The sequence below is a fragment of the Monodelphis domestica genome, chromosome 3 (assembly GCF_027887165.1).
Source record: "Monodelphis domestica isolate mMonDom1 chromosome 3, mMonDom1.pri, whole genome shotgun sequence".
Lineage (NCBI taxonomy): Eukaryota > Metazoa > Chordata > Mammalia > Didelphimorphia > Didelphidae > Monodelphis > Monodelphis domestica.
This window is the reverse complement of record NC_077229.1, coordinates 451,595,019-451,611,747: the sequence shown is the minus strand read 5'-3', so window position 1 is coordinate 451,611,747 and position 16,729 is coordinate 451,595,019. Positions and strand designations below refer to the sequence as shown.

At 38.2% G+C, this 16,729-nt stretch overlaps 1 protein-coding gene across 3 annotated transcripts in view; it reads right to left on the bottom strand.

Moving 5' to 3' along the window:
- NNT (nicotinamide nucleotide transhydrogenase) overlaps positions 1–14,891 on the bottom strand; it is a 108,449-nt gene extending 93,558 nt beyond the window's left edge. The window contains exons 1-2 of one of the 3 annotated variants that reach the window (XM_056824590.1): positions 14,873–14,891; positions 1,810–1,993 (exon numbers count right to left, since the gene is read on the bottom strand). In XM_056824590.1, coding sequence (XP_056680568.1) covers positions 1,810–1,960 — 151 coding nt within the window. In that variant the 5' untranslated portion in view covers positions 1,961–1,993; positions 14,873–14,891. Of the gene's footprint in view, positions 1–1,809; positions 1,994–6,370; positions 6,551–6,634; positions 6,862–14,872 lie in introns of those variants that run through there. The other 2 variants (XM_007487387.3, XM_001364074.5) reach the window with 2 other exon arrangements.
- Between the last annotated feature and the right edge of the window lie 1,838 nt (positions 14,892–16,729).

The window sequence follows — 16,729 nt, the reverse complement described above, 5'->3', positions numbered from 1 at the left end:
TACTTGTCAACTCCAGGAGGAGGGAGGAGAGAGGGAGACATTAATCATGTAACCATGGGAAAAAATTGAAAAATAAAAATTAATTTTAAAAAAATTTTAAAGAAATTTCAGCATGACTCAAGTTTTCACTTTTTATTATGAGGCACTTAAAAATATATAATATTTTCATGAGATTTTTATATGCAATAACTTTAACTATTCTTTGTTAGATAATCTAAAAGAGGTAACTCCCCATTACAGAAATGTAAATTAGCATATCAAGTATTTGAGGATCAGGAATTTTGTTTTATTTTGTCTTTTTTTTTTTTCACCTTTTCAGACCTTCCTGAATACTCTTCTCTGCCTTCTAATTATTCTCTTGAGTCCTTTTACTACACTCACTCAGTCTCCTCAAATTTAAATGAGTTTATTGTTAGTAAATTGATTCTGCCCCCAAAACAGATGCAAGACTCAAAGATCTTTGATATATTACTAAGTACTTATGCTTATAAAGATTTTTGAATTGGAGCTAAAATGTCTCAAGCATAGAAATTTTCTGATAAATTGGTGAATTTGATTTATACCAGAATAGCTTCAAAATACACCTATTTCTAAGGAGAAACAATCCAGACTACTAAAATGCAATTTTGCTGAGTTCAAAGATTCCCTACGTAAGAGGTTTTTTTGTGTGTGTCACAGAAAACTTGGAGGCTTCATCTGCACTAGATTCCACCACCATATTAAAACAACATTTAATCAAGGCCTGAACACCAGCTGGTGATGAAGCTACTCTCTTCTCATTTTAGCCAATCTCTTAGGGAACTGTGGGTGAAGTCTGGTGAATCCTATGGATTCCTTCTCAGAATAATTTTTACATATATAAAACAAAATGCACAAGATTACAAAGGAAACCAACTATATTGAAATTTTTTTTTCCATACAAGTTTGCAGATCCTATGAAATCTACGGGGTCCTTGGATCTTAGGTTAAGTAAGTTACGTATCTTTTATGCTACTAGTGAACCCTAATGATTAGATTCAGTAAGATAAGAGACTGAGGGATTGTTCACTTTGTTTGGAATGGGTCTGCCTAAACTTCTGTTGATTATTCAATTTGAAGCCTCCCAGAAACATGGGCCCCTCCTGCTTCAAACCCTACATTTTAGACAGTATTCCCACTAGGTTCATACTAGAATATATTGGTAAAATCACAAACTGTAATAAGGAGTTGTGATTATTCATTTGACAAAGGGAGTCATCCCTTTATCAGAGGAATTATTTAAATGGAAATTTCCTGGTACATTCTTCAATCACTTGCTCCTTTGTGGAGAAGCTGAGGAAAGAAAACTTTGAGCCAGGGTCAATTCCCAGCTTTCAGTAAATTAAGGATTTGACTTAAAGGAAAAAAGATCTGAAAAGAAATAAGGACCCTCAAAAGTTTGGAAAAATCAAATCCCCAAAGCTCTTAAACTAGGAAACAAGAGAATAATTATTCTCATCTTCAAGAGAACTACAGAATTAGGAAAATGCCAAGATTTCTCTTATAGCCCAGCTGGAGAAGAGGGAACCCTACCCATATATATGCACTTTCATAATCCACATCAATTAAGAAAATTGTCTGCATTTTTCTGTAATCTATCCTGTCCAGTGGCAAAAGAACTCAGTTTATGATACAACCCCTTTCTCAGCATCTGAAGATGACTGATTAACAAAGAGAACAAAAAATGACTAAAGATAATACATCATTATTCTTGTATTACATAGTTTGATTCTCTTTGGAATCTTCTAAAATTACTTCATAATCTGATTCATATAAAAACTTGAACTTTACCTGGTTTTACAGGTGCTTTACACCACAGTGTCTGATTGGTATGAAAAGTTCGTAAAACTTCTGTCTTCCCAGGTAGCACCTTAAAGGATCCCAAATTAATGAGTAGAGGACTTGAGTAGCTTGTCACCACTGTTTTCAATATGCTTGCCATGCTGGTCTTAATTTATTGATTCCCTCTACCGTACTAGATATGAGTCCAACAAGAGAAAGGGGGAAGAAAACAATCTTTTAGTTTGTTTTTGAGGTCTCAAAAAACACACAAGAAAACATCATTGTATGTGAAGATGAACACCAAATTTATATATAACCCTAGGAACTTAGAACACATTGTCCCAAAGAAATAGTTATTAGAAAATTTCCAAAGTTGTTCACCATCTATTTAACACATTCAAGGATATACCTCTGCAGATTCTCCCTCCCACCCCCTTGTTATCCTGTGTGATTTCTGTGCACATTTTCTCAAATGCTTTTCCACAGAAATCTACTCAACCTATTCAAAGACCTCCTTTCCCTAGAGCCCTTCATGGCTCAGATCAAGAACTACCCCTCCTCCATAAGGCTCATTCTCTCCCTAGTTGAGGGCACTTCTCTCAGAAATTACTTTTTATTTACTTGACAAATACTTTGTATTTTCTTTTCTGGGTATGTAATGTATCCAGTCAATAGCACATAAATTCCTAAAGAGAAGGGGCTGGTTTTAGTTTCTGTATTTATGTATGTGTTTCTGTATGCTAGGGAACATAACTAATGCCTGTTGAATGGAATGAATGAATGTCCCTGTTCTCTTAGTTATCTCAAGGGGCAAATGTACTAGTTGAGCCATCCATGTATTGTCTACCACTCTTGCTACATGACAAGGCTACCTCCTTTTCTGGTGACAGAATCTAGTTGATGCACTCATTGTTGATATTTTTAAAGCCCTTTAAGTTTTGCAAAGTGCTTTACGTATATGTCATTTAAACCTCACAATGACCCTGTAATAAGGTAGGTGCTCTTACTTTCCCCAATGTATAGATGAGGTCATGGAGAGAGATTAAATGACATGTCCAGGGTCATCAACTAATATGTCTGAGGCAGGTTCTGAACTCCTATTCCTGACTCCAAGTTCAGCACTCTCTACATCACACCATTTACACACAGAATAGTTGCTAATCCTAGTCCAGTGATGGTGAAACTATGGTACACAGAGCACACTCTGTGGGCATGCGACTGCCCTCCCTCCCAGAGTTCATTATAAAAAGACAGAGGGACACAGGCAAAACTGCTCTCCTCTAAGGCCTAAGGGCATTTTTTCACCTTCCCAGCCCCTCTGCCCAGCAGCCCAATGGGAGTGCCTCCTCCCTCCCCTGTGTGTGTGGGTGTGGGGTGAAGCATGGCACAAGGTCTCTGGGGGGATGGAGCATGGCATGCAGTATGGGGGGGAGGGGAAAGCAGAGCCCAGCAAGCCATCTCCAAAAAGTTCGTCATCACTGTCCTAGTCCATCCTTCACTCAGCTGTCAAAGTGGTCTTTCTAAAGTCACAGGTTTAGCCATGTCACCACCATAATCCCTCACTATTCAATAAACTCCAGTGGCTCCCTATTACCTCTAGGACCAAATATAAAATCCTCTGGCTTTTAAAGTCCTTCATAACCTTAAATCCCTTCATATATTTCCAGCCTTCTTAAATTTTATTTGCCTCCTCCAAATACTTTGTGATGCAGTAATAATGGTCTCCTTGCTGTACCTCAAACAAGATACACCATGCATTCTTACTGACTGCCCTCCAGTACACTTCATTCCCTCATCTTCACCTTCTCTCTTTGCAACTTCCTTCAAACTCCAGCTAAATTCCTACAGTCAACAAGAAGCCTTTACTAATCCTCCTTTATTCCAGTATCTTTTCTCTCTGGATTATCTCCATTGTATTCTGTATATATCTTGTTTGTATGTAGCTGCTTGCAGTTTGTCTTCCCTATAAAATATAAACTCCTAGAGAACAAGGCCTGATTTTTCCTTCCTTTGCATCATCAGCATTTAGCACAAATGCCTAAAACATAGTAAGCAATAATAAATGCTTGTTGGTTTAACAATCTAGATTGGTTAAAAAGAAGTTTCCTTTATCAATGAAATCACAAGTCTGAAATAAACACACAAGTATGCATAATTACTATTATTTACCAAGTAATTTGATGGAACTGCTATTGATATTATTAAATTACCATTATATATCCTCAAAACTAATCATATCAGAGAGGTTAGAAAACTTTCTGTAGTTCCCCTTTACCTACAAAAATAAAATTCAAACTTTTAATACGCTCCTCAATTTGGCTCCAGTCTACCTTTCTGACCCTGTATTCCATTCCCTCCAGCTAAACCTGTTCCCTGCACAGGTCCCATGACTTTCTGCCCCCTTAATTGCTCACAATGTTCCCAATGCTTGGAATGTCCTTCTATCCTCCTCTCTCCACCTGTCCAGTTCCCTTTCCATCTTTCATCATCCTGCTCCAAATCAAGAGAGTAGTGTAAAAAGTTTGGAAATCATTAAAGTACTATGAATGTGTGAACTGTTATTTCCATTAATTTCCTCCAAGACAACTTTACAGGATATCAAGGAGACTCTCCTCTTCTGAGATCTTCAATTGCTCTGTCCTACTCTTACTCCATTTTCACATTCTTCCTTTTGCCCATCATGGTCCTTTATCAAACTATAAGCTCCATTAGGAGAATCACAACTTATTTTGTCCCCTATAGACCTTAAAAACAGTCCTTTGCACATAGCAGATGCTTAATTAATATGTGACTTGGAAAAAAGATTGCTGGTTGAATGGACAAATGATTGAATAACTAGAGTTAAGGAATACATTTCCTAAGAATTTCAGGGAAATTTCTTTTGCAAATAGTATGTCTGGCTTAATCTTAAGGGAAAACTGACTCATCAGCCTAGGGAAATAAAAGATCACAAAAGACTTGGGCCCTGGGAAGGTAGAGAGAGAGGGTAAATAAGCTGGTTTGCAGGAAATAAAAGTGGAGGAAAACCACAAGTACTCTTAGTTGTCTAGAATAGAGGGAAGGGATTAACACTCTATTTCTGTATATGGTTAGCTTCAGGGCTCCTGACAATCGAAGAACAGTACATGTGAATGCCTCTTGCAAAGAGGGCAAATAAAGGACATGCTAAAACAGTGAGCAGGTCATACGGTCAAAGCCAAACATACCAACGAAGGCAAGGCTGCCTAATAAACATTAGCTCTGGTCAGATACTTGGCCCCACACTGGCCACCAAGTCCAAGGCCACCGGGCTCTGCTAGTCCCTCCCACGAGGAATGATTAAGGTGCACTCCAAAATTCCCACCACGTAGACAGCTGAAGGAAACCGCTATTTATAATCTCTTCTGGACGCTGATTGGTCCCGCCCTATAACAGTCATTTCTATGGAGGAGTTCAAATCTGTGGCATGCAGATGGCCTGCTCCTGTCCCTCTTTTTATCAGCTCAAGATTGTAACCTTTCCTCACATGGTCATCTGTCGGAAAATTCGGGGCCTCTCCCAGTATCAAGCACACCACATAGGGAATCAGTTACTCCTGGGGTGAACAAGCACCCATCCGTATATAATCGAAGGTCCTCAGTAACTTTTCCTCCCACAAAAAGTGTTTCTTGCTTTTTGGATTGTTCCCTCCACTAACTAAGCTGGTACCGTGCAAAAGAGATGCATTTGGATGGATCTCCGTTAAAATCCCAGCTATGCTACATATTACCTGTGTGACCTCGGGCCAGCCATTTAACTGGGCCTCCGTTTCTGTAACTGTAAAACTAAGGACTGGGACCAAGTTCTATTCTGGCTGAAAAGAGCGAGGCCTTGGAAGAGCGCGATCCTTTGAAGGATACCGCCGCCGAATGCCCACGCCGCAAAATCTTAGAAAGCATAGGTAGGGTCCATGGCTCCCCTCCCCCTAGCTTTCCTGATCCGCCCACCCGTTCCACATCGCATTAGCTCAGGAGTGGAAGTGGGTGATATCTCACGGATTCCGTCAGCTACTACTGGAGTCACTTTCTCAACCATTCGGGGTGTTTTGTCTGTCTGCGTCTGTCTGTCTGTCCGTCCGTCCGTCTGTCTGTCTGTCCTGTCAGCTCGCTCCCTCCCGGGAGCTGCTCGTCTCATTCACTTCCTCTCTCCTCTGCCCCCATTGTTTTGCTCCGTAGGGGGCATCTAAGGCTCGGAAGACAGCAGATCCCAGATTTTGGCGCCTCTACTCCTCCCCCAGCTACCCTCACCTATTCAGCGCTTCTGAACCAACACCCCCGCACAGTCTCTTAACTACTCCCACCTCGCTAGCAACAGAACTGGCCTCAATGCCCCCTTTTCCTACAATATTACTTTTTTTGTGGTTGTGACCACCCCGCCCCCTTTTACACCGAGACAGTTTCTTTAACAGAGCAAAGAAATGAGGCTAAGAATCTGGCCAGGGCTCTTGAGTCCCTTTTCCGTAGCTTCAGACCCAACAGCTGGCCGGTGCCTCCCGCCCACGGCCAGACGGCCTGCACCTGCAGCAAGGCTAACCCACCGTGGCAAAACTAACCTTTGCTTGGAAGGAAAGAGCCTACCCGGGAGGGGACCGGGAGATAGCAAGCAGGAGGCTCCGAACCCAACCAGGGTTTGCACCTTCAACCCGGAAGAAGAGACCGAGGAAACCCTGGAGCAGTCCCGTTCTCCTAGGATTGCCACGTGACGCTCGGCTGGTTGCCCCAACCCCCTTCCCCACCCCCTTCGCTCGCGCCCCCAGTTTTCCTCCTTCCACCCTCTGTCCTTCTAACTAGGGGAAAAGAAGCCCATGGAAAATTACCTTCTTTAGCCAATGCTTTTTCCTGAAAGGAGCAACCTCACCAACATTATAACGTTTTATATCAGCAAAAATCTCTTTGTCTCTCTCCACCCCAATCCTCCGCCCCCCACACTAGTTTCCCTCTACTAGTTCGTGTCAATCAAGTCGCGTGCCAACCACCGAAGCCCTCCGAGTTTTAAGTTTACATGTCTGCCTTCTCCTTGAAAAAGCCTAATCACAAATTAGGATTTCCTATTTGGTTCTTCTTCAGCCTAAAGCAGAGTATTGACTGCCTGGTCTTTCGTAATTTAACTCAATTCTCAAGCTCTCTAGGAAAATCAGAACTTAAACTGTAATAGAATCTAGAAGGGGGAGGGAGGAGAGCTATATATAAAAAAGGCGGGACTAGGATAGTTGTTTTTCCTATCCAGGGGGAGTTAAATGCTTAGGAAACTATGTCAGAGCTCTGAAATGTAATGTGAATGTGTGCTCACAGGCATTAAATCCAGCCCTGAGGAAGTCACATACTTTTTCTAGGTGCTGGGGAACACCGTTTTCTTTAGGAGTGAATGTTTTAAGAAATTTCTTGACAGCATATTAACTAATTTGGGCAAAGTATTAAGGGAATGAAAATATATCAAATGTTCTTTTCACAGAAATGGACAGGCTCATAGGATTTAGCCTAATAAAACTTTATCAGTTAAGAGATGAGTGGGTGTAGTCTGGGAGTGAATTGGATTTAAAAGAGGGAAGGGCCTTTTTTATGGAATAGAAATTTAAATAAATATTTATGAACATAAAGCAGAATTTAGACATCTTGGCTGATATTTTTAAAAAAGGTGAACGAGGGTACTGTACATCCCTTGATACAATTCAAAAAGAGATCAACAGTAATTAAAGCATAAACTGAGTCTGGAAAGATGCACAACCAATAGCAAATGAAAGAAAATAAGATGCTATTAAAAACCATTCAATTTCAAACCAAGAAAGACCACAGTAAATCCCGGAAGATATTTCATTATAACTATATTAAGTATTTATAAAATAGGTTAGAGTTTCAAACTGCTTTTTATCAAAAATTAGTAACAAAGTAATGAACTCTGAAGGTACTGGGGTCATAGCCTAGAGTCATTTGTAATAAAAGAAACATTTGCCAAGGTTTTAGGAGAAGCACTCCAATTCCTCAGGGACAATTGAAAGCTTAATTAGAAGTAGTGAAATGAGTTTGGCAGAACTGAGTGGTGACAGAGCAACAGGAAGCAAAACAGCATTAACTAGGCACCCACTATACATCAAATAGGTAATATTATTCTTCCCACTTTATAGCTGACAAAACTGAGGCAGGCAGAGGTTAAAAGACTTACTCAAGCTCACATAGCTAATAAATGTCCCATGATGGAGTTAAACTTGGATTTTACTGACTCCACACCCAGGGTGCTATCCACTTGGCCACACAACTGTCTATATGACAGCATAATAAAATAACCAAAATAAAACTAAATATTGAGTTTGCTCAAGCTATCTAAGCACAGCAAATTTGTATTGGGCACCACTCCTCTCATCCCTTAAGCTAAATTTAAGCTATACTTTGCTTGTGATGACCTCTCTGCATAATGACTCCTTTTTATATGGATATAATTTATTATCTTGATAAAGTTTTCAAATGTATTTTACAGACTGATTGTGTGCAAAGATACCTTAGAAATCCTCCAAAAAAAACATTATATATCTTCTGTGTGTGTATCTCTCTCTAGATATATATGTAAATGTTTCCCCATAGGAATGTAAGGTCCATGATGGCAAGATCTGCTTCATTTTTGTTTTCATATGTCCAGTGTCTAGCACAGTACCTGACAAAGTCTGGCCTTAAATTTGTCTTTGTATTGCTGATAGTGAACCTTGAACAATTTTATTTATTTTTTATTCATTTTATATTTTGACAATATATTCTTATATGACTCGTTTCCACATGCTTCCCTCCTCTACCCAGTGTGCTATCCCTTATAAGAAAAAGAAGGAAGGGAAGGGGAGAAAAAGGAAGGAGAAGGGAAAAGGGAGGGAAGGACAGAGAAAAGAAGCAAAGGGTACTGAAGGACAATTTATCAAAATTAAGTAAAAATGTCAATGAAATCTGACAGAATGTGCAATGTGATCACTTTTATTAAACCTATCCTGTTATTACTCCCTCAAAAGAATATAAGCTTCTTAAGGGTAAAGATTATTCTTGATTTTGTCTTTGTATTCCTACTGCCTTGAACAGTGTCTTGTACAATGATGACCTTAATAAATGTTTGTTGAAAAATATTACAATGAACAAGAAAGAATCACTAAAAGGAAGTTTCTACGTAATTGAAAATAATAATGAAATATTTTTACACATTATTGGTCAGGACCTCAGAATTCAATATGTTGCTTGTGACATAACAGAGGAGATTAGAACTCTAATTGGTAGTGGAAATTGAATGAACCACACTGACTCCACCTTGTTATTTAACTCTGGAGCTAGCTCAGGTCCCTTTCTATTTAATTATGTCTAGTGCAATGATGGTGAACCTATGGCACAGGTGCCAAAGATGGCACTGAAGAGCACTCTCTGTGGGTACTCAGCTACCCTGTTCTCCCCACCACCAGTTCATTACCAGAAAGGCAGAGGGACTCAGGCAGAGCTGTTCCCCTCCCTGTCTCCACAGAGTGCCTTACAACATTGTTTCACATCCCCCAGCCCTCTGCCCAGCAGCCCAATGGGAATGCATAGGGGGTAGGATAGGAAGCTCACAGGCAGTAGAACTGGAGGGGAGCAGATACTCTGGCCACTCCCCTCCCCCTCTCTATACTAGCTGAGGACATTCCTCATTTCACCCACCCCTCCACCCAGCAGACCATTGGGAATGCTTTCTCCCACCCCTGTATGGGTAAGCAGGGGGGTGGGGAGCATACCCAGCACTCAGGGGAGGAAGGGCATGGCACTCAGTGGAGAGGCGACACTGTCTCTAAAAAGTTTGCCATCACTGGTCTAGTGCAGTTTCTGTCCTGTGAGAAAACTATTCAGTTGTGGGAATTGTGAAACATTGTTTCTTTGTTTGAACCTAGCCTTCTGTGGCTGGGAAGCTGAACAACCTACTGCTAAAAGACTTTTAATTAAGGCTCTATGTTAGAAACCCGATCAAATCTTAAAACTGGATACAAGGAGTTTTCTTGTAGTTGTACTTCTGAAGCAATCCAAATGTTTTATCTAAAGCTGGCCCCAAATGGATCAACCAATTATTGTTTCCAGATTCTTTTAACTGTTCACAGACATTGAGGAGTAGGGGAATGGGATCCCTCTTTTTCTGATTTCCAGGAAATTGCACCTCTTCTCTCTCTCCCTCCCAATTTGGAAAGTACCTAATCTTTGCTCCATTTAGAAATCAGATTACCTAATATATTCTGCTTAATTGTTTGTTTAATTAATTAGCTCATTGTTTATTTTATTAATTGTTTTAATATATAAAATCTGTCTCCATCTGTAGTGCACAGCTGAAGGGGCTTGGTCTTGATTTAATAGATAATTAGCATTCACAGCTTAATAAATTAATATGCTTGGAAGCTTGATACTTTGTTTCCTCAGTCATTTCATCTTTTACTGGCCACACTTGATAGGGTTTTTTTGAGGGGAGAGGAAGGTCACAAGGGAGAATTCAATACAGAGAAAAGTCTGGAAATCACTGTAAGGCCAAGATAAAAGATATTAATCAATTTTTTTCAGAAAGAACAATTTAATTTGAGTTAAATATACATAAACTTTCATACTTCAATATATATGCACAGAGACAGAGAGAGAGAGAGAGAGAGAGAGAGAGAGAGAGAGAGAGAGAGAGAGAGAGAGAGAGAGAGAGAGAAGATAATCGGAATAATTACCTTTCACTATAAACTTGTTTGGTTTTCTTTCAAAATAGCTCCTTTTAGGGATATGACCAAATTCTAAGCAATACAATCATTTCCCCTCAGGCTTAGCTGAAGGTGAAATTCACACATGAAATTTAGCAAATTTCTTTGCAAGAAGAGTTCAAGAAAAATATGAATTGTTGTCTACCTTCACTTCTTTTAAATATTAGGAAACAAAATTTCCATTTTGTTCCACTATTAAAAATAGCCCATAGGAGTTTCCCTAATGCCTCATTAACCCTTAATCTACAATTTCATGATTTAAGGATTCTTCTCTTTGACTTAATAGCGATAAAGAGACTAACTTTTATTCATCACTATTTATCCAAGTTCTTTGTTTACATATCCAAACAAGTCTTCCTCCTGTCCTACTCTCCAACTCACATACTTGTTCCTTTGGCTTCAACTTGAAGTGAGTTTGCCTGGTCCATTGTTTAAGCCCCTACTTCAAAAGGGGGTGAGGATGTCTGGTAGGGAAAGGGCCAAAAGAACCCTTATTTCAAAGGTGCATTTCATCAATTGATAAACTACAGTCAAATCAATTCTATGGTTCAACTGATTAATCTAGTTCTATGAAATTCTTTTTTTCTTTTATTATAAAAATATTTTCCATGTTTACATAATTCATTTTCTTTCTGTCCCCTCTTCCCTTCTCCCTCCCAGATAATTTCCATATTATTCATTTTTGCAATAAAGCAATCTTTTAAAACCAAAAACCCCATTCACATGTCCATATAAACAAATGATAAGTTATTTGTTTTTTCTTCTGCATTTCTACTCCCACAGTTCTTTCTATGTGGATAGCATTCTTTCTCATAAGACTCTTGGTATTGTCTTATAGTAGCAAAGTCCATTACAGTGGATTGTTCCACAATGTTTCATTCTCTGTGTACAATGTTCTCTTGGTTCTGCTCATTTCACTCTGCATCAGTTCCTGGAGGTTCTTCAGGTTCATATAGAAATCCTCCAGTTCATCGTTCCTTACAGCACAATAGTATTCCATCACCATGCTATACAATTTGTTCAGCCATTCCCCAATTGAGGGATACCCTCTCATTTTCCAATTTTTTGCTACCACAAAGAGCACAGCTATGAATATTTTTGTACAAACATTTTTCATTATTATCTCTTTTGGGCACAAACTTTGTAGTGGTATTGTTGAATCAAAGGGCATACATTCTTTTAAAGCCTTTTGGGAAAAATTCCAAATTGCCTTCCAGAATGATTCCTTGGATCAATTCACAGCTCTACTAGCAGTATATTAGTGTTCCAATTTTGCCTCATTCCCTCCAACATTTATTATTTTCCTTTATTGCCATATTAGCCAATCTGCAAGGAGCAAGGTAGTACCTCAGCATTGTTTTGATTTGCATTTCTCTAATCAGGAAGGATTTAGAACACTTTTTCATGTGATTATTGATAGTTTTTATTTCTTTATCTGAAAACTTCCTGTTCATGTCCCCAGACCATTTGTCATTAGGGAATGACTTGATTTCTTGTACATTTGACTTAGTTCCATATAAATTTGAGAAATTAGAGCTTTGTCAGAGTTTTGGTTATAATAATTTTTTTCCCAATTTGTTGCTTCCCTTCTAATTTTAGTTGCATTGGTTTTATTTGTACAAAACCCTTTTAATTTAATGTAATCAAATTATTCATTTTACATTTTGTAATGTTCTCCACCTCGTTTGGTCTTAAATTCTTTCCTTTCCCATAGGTATACTATTCTAAGTTTACCTAATTTATTATAATTTCCTTCTTTATATTTAAGTCATTTGCCCATTCTGAATTTATCTTGGTTTAGGGAGTGAGGTGTTGATCTAAATCTAATCTACATCCACAGCAGTAATTCCTATAGTCTGGAGCAAAAAAAGAAGAAACCAGGGTAACAGACACTCAGCATGTAATAGTATATGATCATAGTAACCTAGTGTTTGACAAAGTAAAAAATCCAAGCATTTGAAAGAATTCATTATTCAACAAAAATTACTGAGAAAATAGAAAACAATATGACAGAAATGAAACATGGACCAACACCTTGTGCCATGTACCAAGGTAAAGTCAAAATAGACACATGATTTAGAAATAATGAATAAGCACAAAATAGTTTACCTGTCAGACTTATGGTAAGGGAAAAATTTATGACCATACAAAACACAGAGTATATTATGAGATGTAAAATAGAGAAATTTGGTCACATTAAAGTTTTTTGCACAAGCAAAAGGAATACAACCCAGATTAAATGGGAAACAACAAACTAGGAAAAATTTTTATGGTGTGTCTCTGACAAATGCCTCATCTCTCAAATATATAGAAAACGGAGTCAAATTTAGAAGAATACAAGTTATTTCCCAATTGACAAATGACCAAAGGATATGAATAGGCAGTTCTTAAATGAAGAAATTAAAAATATCTTTAAGTGTATAAAAATGTTCCAAATCACTATTAATTAAAGAAATGCAAATTAAAACCTCACACCTAGCAGACTGGCTAACATGACAAAGAAAGAAAATTATAAGTATTGGAGAGGATGTGGAAAATTTGGGATAATAATATACTGTTAGTGGGACTGTGAACTGATACAACCATTCTGGAGAACAATTTGGAACCATGCCGAAAGGGCCGAAAAAGTGTGCATACCCTTTGATCCAGCAATACCACTACAAGGTCTATATCCCAAAGAGAACAAAGATAAGGGGAAAGAACCTACCTGTACAAAAATATTTATAGCAACTCTTTAGGGATAAAAAATTGGTAACTGAAGGAATTTCCAGCAATTGGGAAATGACTGAACAAATTGTGGTTTCTTATTGTAAGAATACCATTGCAGCATAAGATATACCAAACAGGATGATCACAAAAAAACTTATATGAAGTAATACAAAATTAAGTGAACAGAAACAGGAGAATGTTGTACCCAACAATAATAATTAATCAACTGTGAATGACTTAACTATTATCAGAATGCAAGGATGCAAGATAATCCTGGGGGACTCATAATGAAAAAAGTTATCCACTTCCATAGAAGGAACTGATGGAGTCTGAATAGAGATTGAAGCATACCATTCTTCACTTTGTTTACTTCATGAATTCTTCTCTAATCTAAGTCATATGTATCTTTAAAAATGTATATTGCATCATAGCACATATACAGCCTATATTATATTACCTGCCCTCTCTCAGGAAGAGGAAATAGAGTGAAAGAGAGGACACAGATTTTAAAAATGTCAGAAAAATTATTAAAATTGCATCTTCATGTAACCTGGAAAAATATAAAATTTTAAAAAAGAAACCAAGTATCCATTAACGGAGAAACAGTTGAACAAGCTATATAGTACATGAAGAGAATAGAACATGTCACTAGGTCACAAGAAATGACAAAAAGGATAACCCCAGGGAAACCTGGGAAGACCTGCATTAGTTGATGCAGAGAGAAGTGAGAATAGTCTACCTAACAACAATATTCCAAATATTGAATGAATGAAATACATATTTCCATTTCTTTGAAAAAGTCTCATGATTCGAGATAACATTAAGGTTTAAAAGGAACAATTTCTCCAATTACTCAGTCAGCTTCAGTGACCACACTTTACTCTGGAAATCATTTACACAATTCTAGGACCAAATGGAAAAGAGCCAATAGGACAGGAACAGATATCAAAAGCATACCAGAAAAATGAATTTCAAGACAGGTACTATTTTTATTTTATAAGTAAAAGTCTAATCAGTATAAGGGGGCTTTCCCCCTGTCCTCATTCTTTCTGAATGGGTCCTAACTTCTGTCCTGGCCCTTTCCTTATCCATCTGTCATTTTACTCCTTTTTCAGCATGTGTGAAACAAGCTACTCATACTGCACAATCTTGTAAGCCAGGGATTTTGAAGTGCAACTTTCCATCATGGCAGCAGCAGCTTTGACTGCTGTCACTTCTCAGGAGGGTATATTTTTCAGTACTAGGCAGCTGGCCTTATTTCCCTGCTGGAGAACTGCCCAAGTGCAACATTTGCCATGATTCTACCGTGCCAATCAGTCTAGTGATGCTGTGCATGACCTTTTGGATGGTGCCTTCCAGTTCCTTCTATAAATCTCAGATAAGATTGATATTAGAAAGCATGTCTACAAACAGATACCTAAGTCACCAGTAGAATGACTTGGATGGTCTCAAGTTCCATAAAGTGATTAACATTTTTTGGTGATTCTAATGGCCATTTGGCATTCCAGCATAACCAGGCAAATATAAAGAGTTCATTCTAACTGTATCACCTCTATTACTGTAACAGTGAAGATCAAACAACCATTTCTTGTTGATGAGTGCTGTGTAGAACATATACCTTACCTGGAAGCGAGCAGATTATGCCAGATCAGTCTGTTGAGAACTAAAACTGTTCATGTTACAGACAAAATACTGCCCATCACCTTGGGAAAGACCTACAAAAACATTAAGAAGGTTTGTCAAGAGCGATGTTTGGGAGATGGCATGTGATATTTCAATCTGATCAGCAGTAGAATGAAGACCAATTACTTCTATAGGTTTCACAGACTTATTCAAAATTTTCTTAAATAATTTCAAGATTTCAGGATAAATAGTAGTAACCTCTCTTCCATTTAAACTTGGAGCTGAATCTATCAGCTCTGCTAGAAATCTGCAGATGTAATAATTGACTCCATTTCCATCCCCTTTAAGATACAGTTAAAATGAAACTCTTTATACTCAAATTCAGATCCATGCCAAGTACATCTGTAGCAATCAGGATTTTGCATCTATCATAAGGATTGTAAAACTTTTTTGTCTGGGCAAGTTTTATCCCAGGTGGGAGAATACCATATATCAGTGAACTTCAATCTGCCAAGTCACAGACTAAATATCATTTTTGCTAAAAACAGATAATTAGTCAGGTACTCTTGAGAGTGATATAGAGTGACAGAACAGATCAAGGAACTGTGAGGAGCTTAAGTGATTGGGAAATTTGGGTGGGTTTGTGGGAATATCAATCTGCATATGGAAGGTTCCTTAAAATAAGGGCAAGAATCAAGGAACAGTGGAAGAGGTGATTGCTCTCCTAAATAAAAGAATAACGTTGGAGGTCAATAGACAACAGCTACCAGGACTTCTATAGAATAATAGAGTGAATTTCAAAGGAGATATCATTGAATGATAATAATCTGAGCAAGAGGTAATCTAGAAGTGGTATAATTTGACTGATTAATTGATAATAAATGTCTCCTTACCTCCTAAATAGTTTATATCCTCCAATAGAACACAAATTCCTTGCTTCCTGCTTTTTTTTTAATTTCCAGCACCTAGCACAGTGCCTTATACATAAATGTTTGTTACACTGAACTGAAGTAAATAATAACGTTGTAAACATTTCTGAGGGATTTCTCAGGAGGAATACTTTTTTGTAAACTGCCTACCAAATATTAGGGGAAGAACAATGGATAGAATGCTAGGCCTAGAGTCTGACCCTGGGCAAGTCATTTAATCCCATTTGCCCCAATTCCTCATCTGCAAAATGAACTGAGAAAGAAATAGAAAACCACTGTGATCTTTGCCAAGAAAAGCTCAAATGAGATCACAAAGAGTTAGCTACAACTGAACAAGAAGGGATCTATCCTAGCTTTGGACAAGATCAGCATGCACAACTATCTTTATATTAGCATGGGTCCTCTTTAATCATCCAAATCTGCATTCCGGTTTTGTCAAGTCACTTCCTGTCCTGAAGTTACCATATTTAGCCATAAGGTGGCACTGGTGTACCGTTTGTAATGCAATTATGTGCCTTGTTTAACAGTTCATTTTACCTGAACTGACATTCACTCTATGTTAAATATTTCTAAGGGGAGGACAATTAGAAAATTTTGTTGTAACTCTGAGGTATCACCTCACACTTAGCAGACTGGCTAACATGACAGCAAAGGAAAGTAATGAATACTGGAGGGGATGTGGCAAAGTCGGGACATTAATTCATTGCTGGTGGAGTGAACTGATCCAACCATTCTGGAGGGCAATTTGGAACTATGCCCAAAGGGCGACAAAAGAATGTCTGCCCTTTGATCCAGCCATAGCACTGCTGGGTTTGTGCCCCAAAGAGATAATAAGGAAAATGACTTGTACAAGAATATTCATAGCTGCACTCTTTGTGGTAGCAAAAAAAAAAATGGAAAACAAGGGGATGCCCTTCAATTGGGGAAT